This window comes from Notothenia rossii, assembly GCF_949606895.1.
Source record: "Notothenia rossii genome assembly, chromosome: 10".
Lineage (NCBI taxonomy): Eukaryota > Metazoa > Chordata > Actinopteri > Perciformes > Nototheniidae > Notothenia > Notothenia rossii.
Window position 1 is genome coordinate 27246984 of NC_136908.1, and position 23131 is coordinate 27270114.

Here is a 23131-nt window from a genome sequence, read left to right on the forward strand (position 1 = left end):
GAGTACAAACAAAGAATTTAAAAAAGTGTCAGAAACAAACACTTAGTAGTACATTATGGTCAGAAGACTAGCTGTTAGTCTGCCGTGATATTCAGACTGGATTTTAGGTCTATTTATTTCACTAGAAATATTCCCATTGTGAACCATAATCTCTCCCGGTCAAGAAAGCAGCATTTAAGGTTTCACATAAAGAAACAAAACCAGACTTAAAACTGTAATTTTGCCAGTAAAGTAACAGTGTATACCCATGTATGTCCAAAATGTTATGACTTTATCCTATAATTGCCTGTGATTTATTGAGTTAGGGACAATAACGAAACATAGTCAGTTAATATCTCGAGTTTTTAAGTTTGTAGCAAATTTGAAATAATTTCCATTGTGTGCATGTTTATCTCAGAAAATATATAATCTATCCCACTCTTTCTTAACACAAAAAGCTAGACTTGCAGCGACTGTACTTGTATTTGCTAAACTTTCGGGGCAAACGACAAAAACAAAAGAAGGCAGGCGTAACGGCCCGTCCACACGGCGCCGTGTGTTGAAGCTTCTGCCCATTCATTTTGAATGGGATGACGTCACACATTGCCGAACTGCATTGTGGGAGCGTCGCGTCGCTTTGCTCGCTTCAAAAGTTGAGCAATGTTCAACTTTTGAAGCTTCGTCGGAAGCGTCAGCCAATCAAATCATATGCCAGTACAAGCTCTAGCCAATCAAACCGCGTGCTTGTGTGTCCGGGGCGGGAGATTCATGTGATTGGTTGTTGGTCGAGCTTCAGACACACCCGCCGGCAAGCTTCAACACACGCCGCCGTGTGGACGCTGCGCAAGGATTCATACCTGTTTTGCTGCAAACTCCTCATCTCGACCGTCACCTATCACCACGTACGTCACTTTCTTTCCAAAGCGAGAGACGATCCTTTCAAAGCAACTCTCTTTACCTGCAGGAAATGAAATAAAAATATTACAATCCCAACAGTTCCCCCTTAGTCCCAGTGGAGAAGAAAATATTGTACTAACTATTTTTCTACGTACCAATTTTAGTGGCACTGTAGATGTTCTCGATGGGGAAGACGTCTCCCAGGCCATACAACAGCACCTTGGCCAGAGCTGGCACCAGCTGAGTGGTGGTGACCAACACATTCATACACTTCCCCCTGGTGGAACCACACACACCGCTAATTGTCATGTCACCTCAGAAATTCAATTCAGGTCATTTCAATTTAGAGATCACACACACACCCCCACACCCACACACACACACACACACACACACACACACACACACACACACACACACACACACACACACACACACACACACACACACACACACACACACACACACACACACACACACACACACACACACACACACACACACACACACACACACACACACACACACACACACACACACACACACACACACACACACACACACACACACACACACACACACACACACACACACACACACACACACACACACACACACACACACACACTTTTAAAACAGTTACTTGGAATCCATAATCTTCTGAATAAATCATTTAAAACAACGTTTTTGGGTTGCTGAGAAAACACCTAGTACATTTAATTGTAATGTCAAATCTTCCTAATCTTATTAGCCAAACCTAGGGCACACTTTACTCATTGGGCCGCTGAGTGTGGCCTTTAAGATTTCTATTTGAAAGGATGACCTGTGTTCTGACCTGGACTGGATGAGCAGCAGAGACTTGAGCGCCGTGCTGAGCCAGGCGTCTGTAACGTTCTCGATCTCACTCTGCAGCCGGAGGAGCAGCTCCCCCTTCAGCGGGCTCAACAGGCCTGGAGCACACAACATGCGGAATATAAGCTCAGTACTACAACATGTAGATATTACTACCAGCGGATCAGGAAAAACATTCATTTAACAATAATGTGTTTAAAAATGAATGCAATAATGCGCTTTCTAAATGTTCTGATGATATTTTGCAATATTTCAAGACTTTTATATATTTTGGGAGTTTCCTATCAGGTTTTTATATGTGCAAATTGCAGATACAAACACATAACATAAATTGTATTATTGATTCAAACGCACCTCCAACATTTCCTTTATAGTTATTGTAGATCTCTTTTAGCCGGCGGTAGCGGAAGGCCAGTTTCCTCATCCACTCAACGCCCCCCTGCACCCCTGTGGTGCCTCCTGACGTCCCCCCACCACTGGCCCCGTTAAAGCCATCCGTCAAGAAGTTGTAGGTACTGAAATAGGAAGAAACACTTATGATTGGTTTGGATGAAGGGAACATAATCTGCCTCCAAGTCATACGTGTGAAATAAGGCCAGTATGTGTGTGATATATGAAGTTACAGGATAACACACCTCAGCTCCTGTCCGTTGTCATCAGAGGCAACATCCTCCACATGGACTTGATCACATTCCTTAGGAAATGGGAGAAGATAAAAAAATGTTTTTACAAATTGCATTATCATTTTATTTTTAACCAAACCTTTTGTTTCACTTTAACAAAAACTTAAAAAAATCTCATGCAGCTGAAAAAGTCATACAAATAATGTATACGCTTGAGATGAGTTGGATCTTTAGTTTTTGTTGGATGAGAAGAGGTATTTTTCATCGCTTTACTTAGTGTCTTGTTATTACATTCAAAAGCTTCTATTGACATTTTTGATTGAGCTTTAAATGTCTGTTATTTTATGTTGTTTTTAATATACTAAACACCAAATATGGATTATAGCAGAATATTTGAGAAGAAATGCTGACTTTTGCACTCTTCAACTCTATGCAAACAACACTAGAATCTAATTCTACTATAGTATGATTAACACTAGCGTTAGTGCAGCATAATTAAGGATCGAAAAAAAGAATAGTGCAGCAAAAACAAAGTCTAATGTAAGCATCATGAATGAAGCTCTGAACTATTGCTACATCTCTAGACAGGGTATATCCAGGAATTCTGAAATCAAATTTAATAACTTTTAAGACCTTTTTTAAGACCTCATCGCAACTTTGAGTTCTAACCGGTTACATTGCCAACACACTTTACCTCACATTGACTATATTGATTGTAAGATAGCACAACTAAACAGAGTGCAGACAGACTACTGAAGCCTCCTTTCCACATGAACTTCAACCTCTCTGTGAAGGTCAGGTTTAATGCAGTATGCTGCTTTGTTGCTTCTGTACTCTGTGCTCTTTCATTCCAGTAAAACTCCTCAGAAACCATTAGAAACCAGTATTTGACCAATAAACAAAACAATTGACAAAACTTTGAACTATGAAATATATTAAACTTTGGTGAGCTTCAGCGGGGTAATGCCATATAGGAGCTCCCTCTCAAATACCCGGGGGTTAAATTGGGCTGGGGCTGTCCGGGGCTAAGCCCTGGCACATAGGACGATGCTCTGACGTCATCACCCTCACACATTTGTCATATGTTTACAAAAAAGGATATATATGTTGTGACTTTTCTCGTTCTAAATATAGACTATATTTAGGGTCAATATTTGTTGACTTTACTTTAAAATAGCAGATCTCTGTGACCGGATATAGTTTGTTTTAGACCCCGGCTCTACGAGGACGCATACGGTAAAGCATACTCAAGCGCAAAAAAGGCTTCCGTTCACACGCATTCGATTCATTAACGTGTCCGTTCACACTCGACCGCCGGAAATTCTGGAAACGAGGCCTGTAAGTGGCGCTGCTGCCGCCCGAAATACACCAAAAGCAGCGAAGAAGACCCCGGAGCATGGTTGCCATGGTTGCCCTTCTGTTTATTCTCCGCGGTGGACGGCGTGTTCTCCTGCTGTATATTTCTCAGGTAGTCCACCAGCAGATGAAAAACACCCACCTCTCCGCCTCTTCCAAGGAACGAGGGGGCCGTGCGGCAGAGTTTCCGTATTTTTTTTTTTCCGCCGGTCAACATGTCCGTTAAAGTTTAAATCTTCCGTACAAAATTAGAAAAGTGCCGGTCAGAGTTCTTCTTTATTATTTATTGAGCTTTAAAACAAATTGATAACGACTCTGTTCTCTGTATAATAATATAATAATATTTAATAAACGGTGCCTGCCTCTCTTTTCCTCCCCCTCTTCTGACAGCCCAGCAGCAGCAGGAGACGTGGGGAGAGGGAGGCGGGCTATTTAATCGTTATCAGAAAATGATCATATAGGGCTTACACACGGAGCCGTTGGACCCCCAGAGCGTTGCGTATGCCGGTCTACCCACCTTGGGACCCGTTACCGAAATCGTTTAGTTCCCCCCCCCCACAGAGCGGAGCAAGGCAACGAAACTTAAAATAATAAGCAGCATTTTACGGCGCACTATGCATGGGGCCGCTTTGGGGGGTTTCCCGACATGTCGTTTCAGTAAATTAAAGGGTGTTTCATGTTGTCGTTGCTGTGGACCTTCTTAATACCTTGGAAAATGCCGTTTAATACTTTTTAATAGCCTTAATTTTCGCTAAATTGATTTATCAACTTTTAATACTTTTTAAGACCCCGCGGACACCCTGCTAGAAGTTCAATATGTTTTGATTGACAGTCCATGTGTCCTCAACTTTTTCTAAGTAACTTCTGTGAATGAGTTTCTCTAGAACTGAGGGATCTTAAAAAGGAGGTCAGGAAATGTAATATACAATTAGGAGCATTTTCTAATGCATCTTATTTCGTGATCGAAAAAAGTGAAAACTCTTTCTGCTTTCATGACGACACCACCCTGATCGTATCTGACTGTACCTCTAGGTCGTTGAAGAAGAGGTGGGTGTCTGCCAGCTCGAAGATCAGCTCCTCCATCTGCAGGCCCAGGTTCAGCACTGTGGCTGGTTCCTGAACACACAGTACACACACAATAAATATTTCACACCTTTTATTTTTATTTTGTATGATTGAGTTTATTGACTGAAACAAACCTTGCCAAACTTCTGTGCGTAGGATCCGGTGAGCAGTGAGTGGAATATAATAATGGTCTCATCCAGATCCCAGAGAAAAATGCGCTAAAAAGAGCAAAGAAAGATCATTATAATAGTATAATTAAACTTAGCATTTCGGCAATCATGATATCAGTTTTTCACAAAATGATTATCGTGGCCAAAACATTTGGGAAAACATGGGGATGATCGCAATATCTATAGAATATTTGATAAGATAAAATATAGTTAGAATATTGATACACAGTGAGAATATTGTGCATGTTGTCTCTTTTTTGTTTAACATGAATGAATTATTAATAATAATAATCTACAGACTTAAAAAAACTAAACTTAAATAAAATAAATAAAGCACACCATTACAATTTAATATAATCGCAAATCATAATCGATATTGCAGATTCAGTCAAAACATATGCTAATAAGGTTTTCAAAGTCGTGCAGCCCTAGTATTAATAATAAGATATCATTATTATTATGTGAAGGCCGTGATACAAGTACACCGCTACTTTCTTTGAGAAAATGTTGTCTATCCATAACACGTTTTAATTTGACAGAAGAAAAGATTTACTACTAAATCATATTAATATTTTTCATGTGTGTGTTGCATCGCGTGATTTGTTGGTTGTGGCTAAACTGTTAATGCCGCTAGGCTAGAGACCAGGGGAATAACCCCTCAATGTTTATGTGTGTAAACACCTGTGTTACCTCCAGGTCGGTGTCAGCAGGCGGGGAGCTGTCGGGCCTCTTGCCTTTCCCTTTGGATTTGCCTACTGAGTTCCTGCGTCCAACCTCGTCCTGGTCCCTGGCTCCGGGGGGGAGGGCCACACTGGTGGGGAGGGCTGCCCCAGCTGGGAGGTTCTCTGGAGGGGACGCATCTTAATACAGGAAAGTCTGAAGTTAGTCGGAATTACAAATAAGGCTGTTAAAGTGGGAAAGAACTAGGATGTATTATCAGCATAAAATGCTGAATAGACCAAAGACAGCACAACTTGTGTCTGGTCCCATGCATGCCTTTTTATTTTATTTAACTAATTAATATAACTGCCCTCAGGAAGATGCATAACCAACATTATTTAACTATAAGTATTTCAGATGCAGTTCCCTTGCTAAATTCGTGCACACAGAAACATTGTGCACACAGGAAATATGTCATTTGTGTATTATGATTAACTTTGATGTGTTTTAATCAACATCTGAAGTCAAAGAGAAATGAAGATTTCAAGTCTTTGAATAAGTGCAATATAACCCAGCAGAGATTTTTTTCAGCACCTTGTTGAGTGTGTGCCACGAAGAATTAAGGTGGTTCTAAAGGCAAAAGGAGGTACTGGTAGGCTTTACCTAATAAAGTGGCCGGTGAGTGTACACACTGGTGTATTAATAATATTAATGCTGAACTTCACAGTTTAAGAGGGCTAATGCTGAAATAGTTACAGTCCCAGACTATTTAACTCCTCCCTCAGAGCGTTAGGCACTCTGAGGGAGGAGTTAAATAGTCTGAATAATTTCCTGTGTCACTCTTTAGTGCATCCATGTGGAATGAGTCTTTCAATGTAGGGATTCCTGTGCCGGAACAGCATGCCATGGAGTGGGTGGAAGACATTTTCCAAGGTAACAATATGACTATAATGAATATTGATTTTTACAACAGGATGTTTCTTCACAATCTATGGTTATATCATAATATTATAAATAACAGTTATTAGGTTACCTCTGGGAGGTAAACCTGCAGAGGCGGCTTGCTCTGACTTTATCGCTGAATATCCGGCCGCTCCCAAAGCGGCCCCAGGGTCCTCGCTGCTGGGCAGCCCGGCGGGGGTGTAGCTGGGAGGCAGAGCATAGTACTGCGAGAACTGACTCTGTCCCAGAGAGGTGTAGCTGCTGAACTCCTGCACCACAATATAACAAGCAAACGTGATCAACAGGAGACACAAACAATTCTCCTATTATTTACCATAACAGTAATGTATTCAGGTTCTGTGGCAACAAGATAGACTTCCACAATTTTTGTTTTGTAAACTCAAAAATACAAATAGCAAAAATAAATCTGATTGGCAAATATACAAACAAATGACACACTTTCCGATGAGAAGAGCCCCCTCCCGCAGTGCAGGGTTTTGTCTCACTGCGACACAAATACAAACTGCATTCAGAAATGCCTGATTGAAAGTTCTAACAAAATGCTTTTAATTAACTTAACCAATAAAATGTATTCAAATGTTTTATTTGTGGAATTTGTTTTTGTATCACTGGTAGTGTGTGTATCCAACATCATGCGTGGTGGTGTGGCTCATTCATATCTGGTAAACATGAAAATAAATGGAAATGGGAGTCCGAGCTGCGGTGTGTGTTTTCTCTACTCACATTAACAGCAGGCTCACATGTCTTTAGTATATAAATAATTAGGGCTGTCAGTCGATTAAAATATGACTAATCGCATGATGTCCATAGTTAATCGTGATTAATCGCACATTTTTGTATCTGTTCTAAATGTACCTTAGAGGAATATTTTTCAAGTTTTTAATACTCTTATCAACATATGAGTGGACTAATACGCTTTATGCAAATGTTTGTTTATGATCATTGGAACAATGACAAATATTCTCCTGAATATTCTCAACACAACAACCTGGAACCTCTCTTTCTTTACTCTCTCCCAACCCTGTCTACTTCTTTGCACTGAGCCAGTTGCTCAAGCAGACAAGCCTGTTTACAGTTGTCGGCAAAATGCCGCTCCTCTGTCTTCATAACAGTCAAAGCATGAGACTGAAGTTCCCACAGGGGTCAAAATAATGTGCTGTGATGTGCAGTCGACACGTTGGATGCGATCCGAATTATCTAACGCAGCCCCTCGTCCTCCACAATGTTAATTGTCCTGCAAGCTGTAGCCACCGCACCCATTTAGCTATCGCTGTTGAAAGCTTGCTGCTCGTAAAGGTGTCCAGGCGTCTCCCCGGCAAACTTTCAAGCATCTGTCAGGGGGCTGTCAGCATCAGCTGTGTGCTTGGCTTGCTGTTTAAAACACCTTTTGTTGTATCCATATCTCTCGCTAGAATCTCCCACCATCCAACTAACAACAACAACAACGTCAAGCCTTTGGGCTCTGAAACTACGGGGCGGCCGAGGACAAATACACATGCGTTAATTGCACATTCAAATAATTAGTGGCGTTAAAAAAATTTTTTTTGCGTTAACACAACTTGACAGCCCTATAAATAATATAATAGTAATACATTTAATTAATCATAATTTTTTATTTTAAGTTAAATGTTAATCTTCAAATGCGTAGATCACCTGCAGATTTAAGATAATGGTAGCTATTTTTGATTTAGACGAAATAGTTATTAGTTTTAGTCACATTTTAGTCATTTCTATCCTTCATAGTTTTAGTCGACGAAAACTCAACGTTTTAGTCTACTTTTAGTCGATGACAAATTACATTTTAGTCAACTTTTAGTCAAAATGTTTCTCTCTTTAAACCAATTCAGTTAGGCAAATACAGGTTTCTGACATTGGAATCAAGGTGACAGCGTCAAGTGTTGAAATTCGTAAAGCAACATTTCACTCTCTTAACACTTTACTTGTGTAATATCTAGGGATGGGTTTTTGTTAAGGTTTTCTACGGTACTACTAGTCTTACCGATACTGCTTATCGATCCGGTACTTTAACGGTATTCTTGTATTTACTTTTTGTTATTTTTTAAAGGTAAAAACTAACAAATTGTACTGTACTGGAGTATTTAAAGGGGACCTATCATGCAAAATGCACTTTTGTACGTCTTTTATACATGAATATGTGTCCCCGGCATTCCAGGGAACTCACCAAGTGTCAGAAAACACAACCCTCTCTATTTTCCTCCATACCCAAATCTCTAAAAACGGGGCTGCAACGGATCTGATAAAAACTGATCCAGATTTGAACACTATCCTGACGTCAGGCTATTGGGCCAACTCTCCACCTATCAGGGGAATGTGGGGTTGGGCCACGGCCGGCCATTGCCGCTCGAAAGCACTGGAGACGCTGTAGTACATATGGCAGAGGCCTGTAAGTGGCGCTGTAGTCCTGCCACAAAAGCAGCAAAGTAGACTTCCCGCGCATGGTTGCCATGGTTGCCCTTCTGTTTATTCTCCGCTGTGGCTCTTTTTCTCCCTCCCGAGGCAAGAATTTGCTCCCGCTGCTGTAATTCAATGCAATCCCTCCCCGTCGAGGCAAGCACTGTAATTCTCTCCGGTTAGTCCACCAGCAGATGACAAACACCCACCTCTCCGCCTCTTCCAAGGAACAGCAAATAGAGCGAAATGAGGCATGGCTAAAATGCATGATCTGTTTGGTATTTTGAAAACAGAAACGCATAAATATACCTTATATAGGTATGGCCCAACAATATATCATTTACCGGTAAATATAGCATGATAGGTGTCTTTTAAATGTTTTGCTACTGTGTACTTCTACTCCACTACAGTTCATAGGTAAATGTTGTACTTCTACTCCACTAAATGTATTTAATACCTTTAGTTACTTTACAGATGTGGATGAATGATGTGAAATATAATCAAGTGTTAAATCAGACTTTAGTTCCACCTGGAGTAAATTCACAAGCTACCCTGCAGTATACAAAGTCATTCAAACTAGCTGCACCTTTACCAGCTTTGAGAACACTTTAATGATCAATAATTATAAAACATATCATATTATTCTGAAATGGAACAATCTGCACAATGACTACTTTTACTGTCGCTACTTTCACTATATTTTGATTATCATACTTTTACTTGAGAAACTCTTCCTACACTATGGTATTTTTTTTACGTAACTACAAGATCTGAGTACTTCGCCCACCTCTGCACACCTCTCCCACCTGATGTGATAACGTTACTCGTAATTGGGGCAACAGAGCTACGAGTTAAGGAAGTCAAAAATTGTGCATTTCTCCGATTGAACATGATGCCTTTTGGCCAGCTGTTTGGAGAAACTACTCTACTCGTGTCAACGCGCTAACGCGAAAACACTAATAGCAAACGAGCTTTGTCCACATCGAGCCTTGTAGAGTGTCTCTATACTTCTGAATGCTCCGTCCCCGGCAGATCTCTGTGTGCCGCTGCAGTGTGTCTGTTAGGCCCCGCCCCCCGCACACAGAGAGACACAGGGAGATCGCTCTTCTGGAGTGAAGAGAGCGGAAATAATGATATTGCAAGTTAGTAACGTAAGATGCATTTTGACAGACAAGAAGGACAATCGGGGGGAAATACCCTGCATTTTGAATGTCTGATATTCCACCATTAACACCTTAGTCTCGTCAACGAAAACTAAATATACATTTCGTCAACGTTTTCGTTATCAATAATCTGTTTTTAGCTCGTCATCGTCTCGTCTTAGTCATGTAAAAACACACACACACACACACACGCCGTGTGTCCTAACAAAAAGAGAACGTCTGCCACACTTTTCTAAATATTATTTGAGCTTTTATTGGACAATTTACCTTAACTTCTTATGATTACATAAATATCTGTATTTAATCGTTTTATTGCAAATTCTTAGTTTCACCTTTGTTTTTTTCAGCCCCAGGATGCCTTTATGACATTGAGCTGTCTACTCCCCATTACTTGAACTTCCTATGTTTATATGAATATATATATATTTTTTACAGATTTTCACAGATCTTTGGGGTTTCATCCGTGCCAACATCTTCAATTATTTATTGAAAACAAATCTGTTCTACTCTTGCACTCATGAGTGCATGAACATTAGCACACAGAGAGAGTCTTGTCCTTACTTGGTGGGCCGCTGTGGGGGGGGTTGTGGGGACGGCTGTCGCTGAAGGGATGCTGGAGTACACACTGGATGTTGTGAAGCTTGAGCCTGAGAAAGAGAGAGCTTAAGTAAAACAGTGCCAGAGGAAAGTTAAAGTATATAAAGTGATTAACAAGAGAGGAGGACAGAGCTGTGCTGCTGCAAGAGTTTTCATTGCTTCCAGTGTTTGAAGAGAGTGCGAAGGCGTTATGTGGTGACACAGTGAGGCTGCGGCTTGCCTTGGCTGGGGTATGAGTAGTGCAGCTGGCCGGGCTGGGTGGAGGTATATGCGGTGCTGTAGCTGAGAAACCCAGGCTGGCCACCAGAGGGCGCCTCAGGCAGCCCTGTCTCAGTTTTAATGCCTGGCCACATAGCACCTGAAGAGGAAAGAGAGCAATGGAAGCAGAAAATGAAGGAGGCGGCGCGAGGAGTGGATCAAAGTTCAGAAACCAGGTCCATCTGTCAGGATGTTTAGGCAGAGATCAAAAGCAAATTGATTCCAGAGCGCCAAAGCAGAGTAATAAAAAGGTGGTGCTAGGTTTTTAGTGAGCAGAGAGTTAAAATAGGCTTTAGACTAAGAGCGGGACTAACCGAAGGGCGGGAGGCCGTAGGTCTGGCCTGTCTGAGGGAAGGCAGAGTACACAGTGGACTGGGCCAGAGGAGGGAAGGCCACCTGGTTGGTGTATGACGTCACTGCTGGGCTGAGAGAGAAAGAGAGGAAATCAGTAGAATCAAACTAGGCAAACCTGCAGGTGGTCAAAAATATATACATCTCTACCTACTAAGTGACAGTTTCAATCCTCATTTTCTCACTATCTTAACACCAGTTACAACAACGTGTTCTGCTCTCTTCTCTCCTACAGCGCCCACACCGCCAACAGTTTTTTACCTGGGCTTTTTTTTTCTTCTTTGGAATGTTTAAGATTGTTTTTCATTAATGTAAAAACAAGTTGAAATCATTTTTGCTAATAAGAAAAGGAAAATTATCATTGTTTTGTTATTGCCTTGTTTTAATAATCTTTTAACAAAACATTTTAAATGTCATGCTTTGTGGCGGTGTCAATCTTCCCATGGTCTTGACATCTTAGTAAATATAACATTTTTCTCAACATACTGATACCACAAATAGGCAGTAACCAAGAAAGCCTTGGATCTATTATTGGGGTCAAGACTAAATGTGGTTCATGCAAATCAGCCCTGGAAGTAATTCAGGAATTATAATAGAATCCTATAGCTTAAGGCTAGTTGGATTCAAAACTCTTTAAAGTCTTTCAGACTAAATTTAAGAAAAACATAAAAAAACGAAATGAAGGCATGTTGGTTGAACAACCAATTGTCATTTCTTTCACACTTCCCCGTGTTTTTTCACTTCAGGTAAATGATCTTGTCAATAAGAATTAGAATTGAAATTGCAAGATCAGAATGTATTTTTTAAATCCACTTCCAATGTCTTTACTGGAGGTAAAGATATTCAACAGATATAATTAAGACCTTTTAATGCTAATTAAACCCTTTTTTATCTAATTTCTTAAAGGAGGTGATGCAGGAACCTTTTATAAAGAAAAGGGTGCATAAAAGCAGAAGATTTTTGTTAAAGGAACAACATACACATGCTGCTCAGAGTGGTCTCTTCTGTCGAGACCTCCCATTTGTCTTGAAAGTATGTGTAGGGAAAGCCGCACAACAATACTTGCTGCAGAAGAAATAAAGTACACACCTCTACATTACTGTTCGTAGTAATGTACAAATAAATATATAGATTTAGATTCATATTAATACTTACTTAACTCTATATAAAAGGCCTTTATAGCCAGAACAGATATTTGCAGTTGCTTACAAAGAAGGTTATTAGTAAGAAATTAAATTGGAATCATAAAGTCTGACTCTAAAAAAAATAGAATTTTTCAAAAGAAATACTGCAATAGGTGCATCACCGCTAGGGATGGGTATCGTCAGGATTTTATCGATACCGTTACCGGTACTGCTTATCGGTATCGGTATTTTTCTATACTCTTATCGATACTTTTCAATAATTTGGTGCTCAAAATTAAAGACATGAATACAAGATGTGAAGATTAAACAGTAATTTTATTGTAATTTCCTTGCAGAAATAACTGTATAACTTATACATTAGCTTCTCAGAAGCAGACAAAAATAAATAAAATAACTTAAAGGGGCCTGGCTCGCCCTATCATGCTTTTTGGGGTTTTCCCTCAGACAGAGGATAACATTTTTTTTTAACATTTGTAAATCAGTTACATCTTCATCCAGACATTTCAAACTGACAACCTAGCTCGACAAGAGATCCTTAAAACATTGTCCTACAGTGACACCATGCAAAACTGTGATAGAGAAATTGGTAAAAACGACAGGCCAAATTATTATAGGTGTAGGAGCTCACAATAATACACTGTCAGTGTTAATAAACGACAAGGCGATGTGCCTGCAAGACTTCACTCAGGTACACAAAACATATTACCGTGCGCAGCAGCTAACCTGCCTGCGAGCCTTTGCTCAGGTCACATTTACACACGGCCCGCAAATCGTATCAGGTTGCACTGAGGAGGACGTTGTTAGCGTGCTACTGCTAGCACTATTTGACTATTAGCACTAGCATGGGAGTCTCAACAATAATAAGAGCGCTGTTGAGAGAGATGAAGAGTGGCATTTACAGTGGCCAATCAGAGGGGTCTCAAACGGATACATCACACGGGATGAGGGTTCCCAACCAACCAGAATGGTTTAAAGTTAAACTAAGGAAGTAGAAGTAACACACATACCGATAGCAGCACCGTTTGTCCAGCGGCTTAACGATATACCGATACCGTCCAATCAGGGACCGGTATTGACTTAGTACCGGTTCTCGGTACCCATGATTGATTACATATCACACTTGTTTCATGCAGAGTACTCACTTGCTTCCTTGATAAACCTGTTGGGTGTATTCAGATGTTGCCGTTGAGTCTGTAACTGTGAAACAAAAACAAAAAAACAAAAAAAAACAGTTTTAGTTTGACAAACAAGAGCAGCCTTCTTGAATGTGCTTCTTTAGTACCGAGACAGATTCTGTTCGTACCAGGATGTGCATACGAGTTCATGGAGTCGCCGCATGCTTGAGGTGCCGCTCCTCTGCCGGCGTCTGACTGTTCCTGATCACCTGCGATCACACACACACTGTCAGTACCATCCAGGAACAATTATTAGAGAGCTGTCACATGTTCCACTCACCTGGATCAAGCTGGGCTGTGGACAGAGCAGAGTAAGAGCTTTCCTGCTCGGAGGATACCAACACAGCAGCCCGACCCCTATGCTCACCTAAATGACTGGGAAAATACAAATAATATTCAAGTCAAGAAATGGGAAAGAATTGCATGTTTTTTTTTAATTCCTTTAAAGCAGTTCTTCCTTCATCGTCGCATCGCATATAGTGATTACCCTTTCCTATTATTAGTATTATATTATTTGGAGAATAAGGCTTCCATTTTGGGGACTGTTTACGACCTGGGTCTAAAGCTAAAATGTATTGAAAATATATAGTTGTTATCATTTCCAAAATTCACAACATGTTCTTATCTAACGAAATATTCTGCTTTGGTCTATTTTCGTTTTTTTGTTTTGCCTTTTATAACAAAGTTTATGCCGCCATGAAAGTGTTCATAGCGGCATTTCCTGCTTGCTGCACACAAAGAAAGGCAGGCCCCTTTATCCTCGAGGCGGATAGCAGTAATCTGAGAGAAACAACCTTTTCATTTGTAAAACCACAATAAATAAATAAAAATCCTTTATTCTTTTTTGGGAGACGTAACATAATATAACATTTAATTCCAAATCCTCAAAAGATCCTCGAATGAAAAAATGTTGACATCATGCAGAACATCTCTTTTTAATGAATAGTCTATTGTATTGATTTGGTTTTCCATCAGAATAAGTAGGCAGCAGTTAAAAAGAACAGGACGGATTTAAAATCACTGAAGTGAAGACCAACCTCGGCTCTTCTTCCAGTCCACCGTCTATCTCAAGCTTAGCCTTCTTTGCCTGCAAACACACAAAACAAAAAGGTAAAAATAGCTATTTGTATATGGTGCTTCAAGTCTGCGATATGCATCTTACTTTCTCAATACTGTAGCCCAAAAAAAAAAGTCCAGCACATTATGAAAAAAATACTTAACCATTTAAGCCCCAAGCCTGTTTTTCAGGTCTCAGGCTCGAAAATGACATTCCCAGAACAAATGACTATATCTTCAAAAAGGGGTAACATTTTTCTCAAAGCTATGATAAACCTGTGAGTTGGATGTAGGAAAAAAGTCAGAATCAATATAGATGTTTTTATTTTACAGTAAATTCAGATTGAACATAGTAAAACAATTTAAATTATAGTTTCCGTAAAAAAAAAAAAAACATTACTTATAGTGAAAACCAACCTTGAATGATGGGATAGTAGACTAAAAGCTAGTACCCTGTATCAAGATTGATGTAAAACAAGTGCGATTTGACCTTTTTAGAGGTTTAGAAAAAATAAACCACCTCTGGGGTCATTTGGTGTGTATTTGCCGTTTCTCTGGAACCCATTGGTGGATTTTGGTGATTGAAATCTCTTTTTAACCGTTAGAGCCAATGGAATCGAGAGGGAAGTACCTAAATCCACCTACACATTACCATTGAGGAGGGCAGTTTGCCCAAACCGAAAGCTATGTTACGCTCTGAAAACTAGGCTTATTGCCATAAATATGATGAGGGATTATCAGTAATCATTTCAAAGAGAGATTGACACAGAGACATTGGATTAACCTTCAGCAGCGTTTATATGCGTTTAAATGCCATTGAACACAACTTTGATCAGAAAAACAGCAAAGGTAAGACGTATTTGCCGTTTTGGCCCCGTAAAGCTAAGTTGTGTGTTGTCTGGTTTTGCCTTCGCTGCTGCGGGTTTTGGTCGCTCAGTGATGATACTTATACCATTGGAATCTGTGGAATCTCAGCTTTCATATGATATATTGTTTGTGCAGATCCGATGAAGTATAACATATTTATATCGTGAGTTATGTGCTAAGTGCGTTAGCACTCTTTTGCTTGGTGCTAGTTCAAAGGCTCGGCGTTAGACTTGTGTTTTGTTTTGGTACAAATTGTTCATATCGTCAAAAAAGCGCCGTAGCCCGCGGGGACTATGGGGCTTAACAGGTTAAGGTCAATACAAAAAATACTTTCCTGTTACCACATATCAAGAAAAAAAATAACACTAAAGTACATTTTTTTTAAATAAGCAAAAGAATCAGACACAAGAACAAAGTGCATCGTAGATATACTAAAACGTGCCTGATCGCTGCTGCAACTCTCAACTGAGGACAGAAGGAAGATTTATCACTGCTGAGCTAATTCCATCATCAGCTCGATAGCCCGAACAAGTGAGTGCCAATTATTAAAAATTGTTAAGCCCAGTAATTACTTCGGAACAATACCTGTCAGTTATTCTTCTATGTTTTATTGACACGAGAAAAAATATAAAACACATTCACATTGCAATAGACTCAGAGACTATTTGCTCCTCAAATTCATGATGTGTGTTCTTAGATAAGAAAACCACCTTAAACCTGTTAAATACTTTGTTGAAAAGAAGGGAAACAATCTGCAAAAACAAATCAAATTACACCAAGGATTCCCTTTTAATCAAATTGAAATATATTTCAACCAACATAGAGCAGTGTGAATTCATGTCTTTTCTATGAATTAATGATGTATCTTATGTGATGTCCTTGGCCTTTATTGATGAGTATCTCTATATTATTCAGAGTCAACTTCATTGTCAATCTTCTGCGTGTGAGATACAGACAGGGAAATCGAAATTCAGTTTCTTACAATACAGAGGAATAAAAGTTAAATATCCCAACAACAAAAAAAAAAAAATATATATATATATATATATATATATACACACACACACTCGAACAATTGCTTCTTTGTGTTACTGTAAAATATTGCACTGTTATAGAACGTCCTCGAAAATGAAAGCTTGACCTCAATGACCCTCCCTGTCTTCAAACTCGAAGGTGAAAATAAACAAAGAGGGTTGATTTACCAGAAATGTAAGACTTTTTTGCGGAAAACCATGTACAGTTACAACTTAAAACCAATTGGAAGAGAACGTTATTAATGCAAACCCCCAACCCCCCACTTTGTGTTGTGTTAAACTGTGTGCACACTCACCGGCAGCTCGGACAGCTCCTGTGAGTCGACCATCTCTGCAGCAGGACGACCGGACATGTCTGCACGCTCAGCCTACTCTCTGCACCTGGAGAGTGCGTCGGGACCCTGCTTTACACAAACACATGGGCACAGAATAAATTGGGGTTATGCCTTAAGTACTTTTCCAATGCGTGACTCTTCCCGCCCCTTGTTTCATAAATGCTCATCGATGCATGCCTCCCCTACCACTATCGCGGGGGTGATCAGCGGGGAGGTGGCGGCGGAGGGGAAGTGGGGCACCCTGGTCTAATCTCCTGTGCTGACGTTGCACAATGTCTCCACTACGCTTGTGTTTACTGTGGGATTAAGGAAGAGTGCCACTTTACATGTGACCCTACCTCCATAAAAAGAAAACATATTCTCCAGAAGCATTAGCTGCTCAGGTGCAAGCTGTTGTATCAATAGATGCCCCGAGGGGATAAGATCTAACCTCATTTTGTCCGCTGTTACTCAGGCCTTTCCCCCACGGCGGGGACATTTACCTAACTGACATACAGTAGGCTTATGTAAGTGAACTCAAAGAAGTATCACATTTTAAGGGAAATAAGGCCACGGCATGATGCACGGATGTTAAATAAACCACATACTTTACTTTAAGATATGTCAAGTACACTTGACACTTGCATTACTCCAAGTTGCAAAACTACAAAAACGAATAAAATAAAATAATGTATACTTTCTCAGCTGCATCTTACGCCAAGTGTCCATATAGCATTTTCTATTTTGCAAAAAAGTATCAGGGCACTGGGGAGCGCTTCATCCACAGTGACAGCAGTACTTCTATAAAAAATTCTGAGAGCTTTAACTTGGCGGCCGCTCGGTTTTGAAAGAACCTCTTTTTTGGGACCTATCCCCGGAGCTGGCTTCCCTTTTGCCTGTGGCAGTACGTCGTGACTATTGTTGTCATGAAACTGACATTTCTCATTTAAATACAGTACAATGAATAATATTTATATTTAATACCATTGGTGATACCACCACTCCACCAGTATATACAGACAACATTGAGGGCAATAATTATTGATGATTTTATTCAAGTCAATACTACTTACCAGGGATGGGCATTTGAAGGCAAGTGTATATTCGAATATTCGACCCCCCAAAAAATGGTTAACCAATTAACCGAAATGTACATATCCTATAAAAAAAAAAAAAAAAATGTGGGAAACATTTTTGCAAAAAAGAAAATAATTAATTTAATTTTGAAAAATAAATAAATACATGTTCAAATAAGTATAGAAACCAAGTCGAATTTGTCATATGTATTGAACTGGTGATCACAGTTTGAATAGTTGACAGCTATAGGCCTACAGCTTTCAAGCTTAAAACATAACTTGGTTTTCTGATGGATTTGGACATAAACGTGAGTGAAGTATAACCTGACGCGAGAGAGAGAGAGATCAGCACCTGCAGCTCTGCCCGCTGTGAGGGACCGGTGAGCGGAGCAAAACACACCATTAGACCTAACACAATTAGCTATGGCACTGCCGTATACATTCAGTGTGAGAAAAAGTTTTTAGAGAGTACTTGTCCATGGACAAGTGAGTTTGGCAATTTACTTGTCCGAATACATTTTTCACTTGTCCAGAATGGACAAAAATTGGGGCCACTGGAATCTTCTTCTTCGCCATCGTATTTTACATTTTCACACATAGGGTTGGGTATCGTTTGGATTCGAACGATTCCGGTTCTGCTTTTCGATTCTGGTTATTTTCGGTTCTTTGAGAGGGTAAAAATAAGTCCCATGATAAAGTGGGAGAAAAATATATTTATGAAAACATTAAGTCAAATCTGTATTCCTATTTACAAATCACTTCATACTGTTTAATTTATTATGGTTATTGAATACAATTATATAAAAATAATCTCTGCATTGTTTAGTTAGTTCTAAGTGGTGCAGTTTGAGAATGTACAATTGGCCCAGTCTCCTCTGATGTTACACTGCAACCTGCCTGATACCTGCCTATGTAGAAAAGCGCTAGGCCTTAAATATAATGATAATAGGCTAATAATAATAGCTTATAATAATAAGTAATAATTAATTATTCGCTTTTCTACAACTCAAAGACGCTTGCACGCTTACACATGTCCTTATGCATGTGTATTACATGCTGCATCTGCCCAGCTGCTCACTGTTTGTAAAAGTAAATAAATAGTATTTTCATTTAAATAATGTAGTTTCTATACCCTGCTTCATAAACAACACTGACATCCCTGTGCTCCTCCGAGTCTGGGGGTCCGGGGATGTGAGGACAGCGCGAGGACACAGGGAGGCTGCTTCACTTCATAAAGGAAATGGCGGTCAATATTAACAACACATGAGCTAAAACGCTTAATAACCTTCATTACGTGTCAGATAAAGAACATAAGAAAGTTTGAAAAAGATGAGGCTGTTAAACGGGCAGCGGATCCGCTGTGTGTAGAAAGAGAGAGAGACGCTGAGCTGCACCATGCAGCGAACAGCTGATCCGGAGCATAGAGAGAGAGCTGTGGTCCGCGGGGCTCGGCCTCGCCTCCTATCCTCACAACTCTTATTAATCCCGGTACCGGACAATTGTTATTTGTTCCTACTCGGAACAGAGTTTTGCTTCCCAACCCTGCCACTGTGCTACACTTCCAGCGCTGCCCCGCCCAGCCCCCGTCTGTACAGAAAAAGGCGAGATGCATTTCCTTAGGAATCGACAAGCAGAACCGAAACTAACATTTCTAAACGAACAATGGCGGACACTGACAATTTGTGAATGAGTTCTGCCTTTTGTAAACTGAATTTATCAATAAATCAGGGCGAAAAACGTCACTTGTCCGCCGGACAAGTCAATTGAAATATCTACTTGTCCGATATTGTAAATAACACGTCCCGGACGGTGGGACGTGTACTTTTTCGCACACTGACATTGAATTATTCCATTTGATAATATGTAATCAACTTAAAAATTACAATAAAAATATTCATAGCTCATATTCGAATACCTGAATAATTTTGAATATTCGATTAATTGTTCCCATCCCTACTACTTACTTAGTATCCTGCTCTGTTGTTATATTTGAATGGTCTACACTCCAGTGGAAGTTCAATCCCCTTAGCACTTTAATAGTAAGATGCAACATTTGTTTGAATATTGTTTGTGAACTTTATGTTGTGCTACGTATGGTGATTTTATTTTGCTGACGCTAAAGACATTTTTTATTAACATTTAATCGACATTAAAAAAAATTGAATCTGAATTTTAATAAAAAGACACAAACTGTTGTGTTTAAGATAAGAGTACACAGAAAGCTCAGCTGGTATCCGGAGAACCATACTTAAATTAAACCGTTTCAAATATTCAGTATCAATTTATTTGCTATTCACAACACTCGCTGAGGCTAGCTCTAGTTTGTCTTTAAAATGCCCGCAGTTGTGGTGGTTCACAGCTAAGACTGCAAGCTTTTACACCCCTGGTCCGGACTTGGACGTTAATGCTATTGGGTCTTGCTCTTTCTACGTGGTAGGCTCAAGGCCCCAGGCCTTACTGCCAGCCAGGGCGCAATGCTCGAAATGCATTAAGGGTCTGCTGAAGGGCAGCAACCCCCCTGTCTTGAAACATGGACCCTGACTTGTATTACAGGCTTTGAGGGTTTGAGTTTTTTGTCATGTCATCACTAGGGCTGCAAAATTAATTAAAATACATTGAATCCACAATATGGACTAGTGCAATTGCAATATAGGAAATGTAAGCGCAATATTTGCTACAGGCAAAATATGTGAAAATACCTGGCCTACAAACTGTTTTCTACTTCACCATAATAATAATAAAACAATAAATAATAATAAAACAATATGTACACATTTTAAATCCCTGAGATTATTACAATATATTTTCCGAAGATAATGTTAATAATGTTTTTAAAATCACCATTCCCCCTAATATCGAGAATAATATCGCAATTTCAATTATAAGACAAACTAATCACAATTAGTTCATTTTCTCTAAATCGTTCACCTGTAGACATCAGCATTCACATCTATACATCCAATGCGTTTATGATTCCATTGTTTATTTGGGAGCAACTATGTAATATAGACTCTTAAAGTGGCACTCCAAGTGCATTAGTTTTAGGCAGTTAACTTTAAAAACGTATAAAATATTCTACCAGTGGAGGCAACGAGGTCTGCCTACAACAGACTCCTCAAAATCCTAGTCTATGTATCATAAAACTGGATTCCAAATCCATATCCATGTTTTCACTCCAGCTGAGCTTAGATGGTGTTACACTGCTGCTGCTCATTTGACAGATTTGAGTTCAAAGCCACCGTCACTCCTGATGTTGACAGAGCTGGTCACAGCTACCTCTGCCAGCATCTCAACAACACTCAGATTGAATGGCGCGGCGTACGAGGAACATCATCGCCCTGACACAGGATCAGCTTCAAGTGAGTATCAAGGGGACATCACAGACCATGGAGATGGAGCGCTAAACAAAACATCTAACAATGTGTTAGACTTTACTGGAAATAGATTCTCATTTATTTGACCGATGATGATTTTCTAAAAAAGGAATATGTAATCTTAATCAAAAGGCTCCATAGTTCAAAAAATACAATTACAATTTTAAAAAATCAGTTTGAAATGCCTAAATAGAAAACTCTTGATATAAATCTGTGTATGTTAAATCAGTGTTTGTCATCTTAATTTGCCCGTGGTATTTTCTTTTGGTACAGTGTAACCTGCAGCAAATTGATTTGATTTCAATTGCATTGATTAACGGTTATTTTGTCTGATGGTGAAAATGTTTAACATGTGTAATATCTTTCTAATAAATGTATCTTGTGTTTTTTTGTTGTTTTCAGATAAGATATTACAGTAGAAGTGTAAAAATAATCTCCATCTTTTCGGTGGTTCTTGGCTGTGAAAGATTCAGACATCTGTTCCACTACAAATTAGTCCAGAGTACAAACCTGTACCCATGGTGTTGGACTCACTCAACTAGGAATCTATTACTATTTATTTGACAATATTACTCAGAAAATTATTATTTTAAGGGTTGTGTAATGACCTAACAATTTCCGAAAAACATTTTAGAAAGACGCATGTAACTTTATAGTAATTATAAAAAGGGAAATGGACAATCATCTGAGACAGTTTTTAAGGAATTGTTGATTTAAGACTACAAACTGATCACTTGTACCCAGAGTTCCTTTAAATACAATAACATAGTTGTCGTACTTTTCTCATAAACCTTCCAGAGAATTTACAGTCATTGTTTCGTCCAGAAAATGTATTTGTGACCTATAAAATGTTTTACTTTAAAGGTAGGGTGTGTAAGTTTGAGACAAACCGGCTCGAGACAGCTAGAATTTGAAAATACACGACCGGAGAAAATCTGCCACTTCCTTACAGAGCCCCTCCTCCAACACACACGAACGTGCACATGACCAATGAGGGCAAGAGATAAGTTTGTGCACAGATGGAAGGCTAACAGGCAGGTAGGCCATCCAGTTACTTTAGCCGGGCCAGCTAAAATGATTGGTCGTACTTTTTACAGTATTACGGCTTCCACAGATGACATTTTTTTATGGATTTTTTGTCAAAGCACTTAAGATATTCATTGCTATCGGGATGTTAAGAGCATTCCATGGAATATAACAAGAAGTGTATCTCGAGCCGGTTTCTCAAACTTACATACCCTACCTTTAAGGTCTTCCGCAGAACTATTGTTGTTAAGTTACAGAGTCTATATATCCTAAAGGACTGTTGTAAGTGAGGTTCCAAACAATATTGATGGCAGCCTGGTTTGGTACTCGTCGAGAGTCAGGATCTGGAATTCTACATCACTGTAGTGTAATCTCTCTAACCCTGGACATAACCTGATTGAACCTCTCACCTCTGGTTACATTACAGATCTCTGTAAGCCAAATCAACTGGGCACAAGAACAGTTACTTTCCAGACATCATAAAGTCCCTTCAGCATCAATGTGTTTGCACCAGTTGTTCCTGCTCTCTATTCTTCACCATTTGTCCATCTCTGTTGTCCTTGATGTTATTTATATTTGCTTTGTAATTGCATTTAGCAATGCCATACAAAAAAAGTCCTTCCTTGTGTGTGTAAAGGGCGGTTCTGATCAGTTTCTTATTGGTTTCAAATTATTTTACATTGGTTGCAGCAAATAAATCTCTTATGAAGACAAATAC

The 23131-nt window shown here is 39.5% G+C and overlaps 1 protein-coding gene across 2 annotated transcripts in view; it reads right to left on the minus strand.

The window, feature by feature from the left end:
* Positions 1–23131, minus strand: part of eya3 (EYA transcriptional coactivator and phosphatase 3) — a 30807-nt gene that overhangs the window by 6343 nt on the left and 1333 nt on the right. Inside the window, exons 2-18 of one of the 2 annotated variants that reach the window (XM_079654305.1) lie at positions 16920–17024; positions 14704–14753; positions 13947–14041; positions 13795–13875; positions 13634–13688; positions 11310–11419; positions 10958–11095; positions 10702–10787; positions 6636–6813; positions 5633–5802; positions 4907–4990; positions 4734–4823; positions 2364–2422; positions 2083–2243; positions 1712–1826; positions 1032–1153; positions 837–937 (exon numbers count right to left, since the gene is read on the minus strand). In XM_079654305.1, the coding sequence (XP_079510431.1) occupies positions 837–937; positions 1032–1153; positions 1712–1826; positions 2083–2243; positions 2364–2422; positions 4734–4823; positions 4907–4990; positions 5633–5802; positions 6636–6813; positions 10702–10787; positions 10958–11095; positions 11310–11419; positions 13634–13688; positions 13795–13875; positions 13947–14041; positions 14704–14753; positions 16920–16976 (1752 nt within the window). In that variant the 5' untranslated portion in view covers positions 16977–17024. Of the gene's footprint in view, positions 1–836; positions 938–1031; positions 1154–1711; positions 1827–2082; positions 2244–2363; positions 2423–4733; positions 4824–4906; positions 4991–5632; positions 5803–6635; positions 6814–10701; positions 10788–10957; positions 11096–11309; positions 11420–13633; positions 13689–13794; positions 13876–13946; positions 14042–14703; positions 14754–16919; positions 17028–23131 lie in introns of both variants that reach the window. The other variant, XM_079654306.1, reaches the window with a different exon arrangement.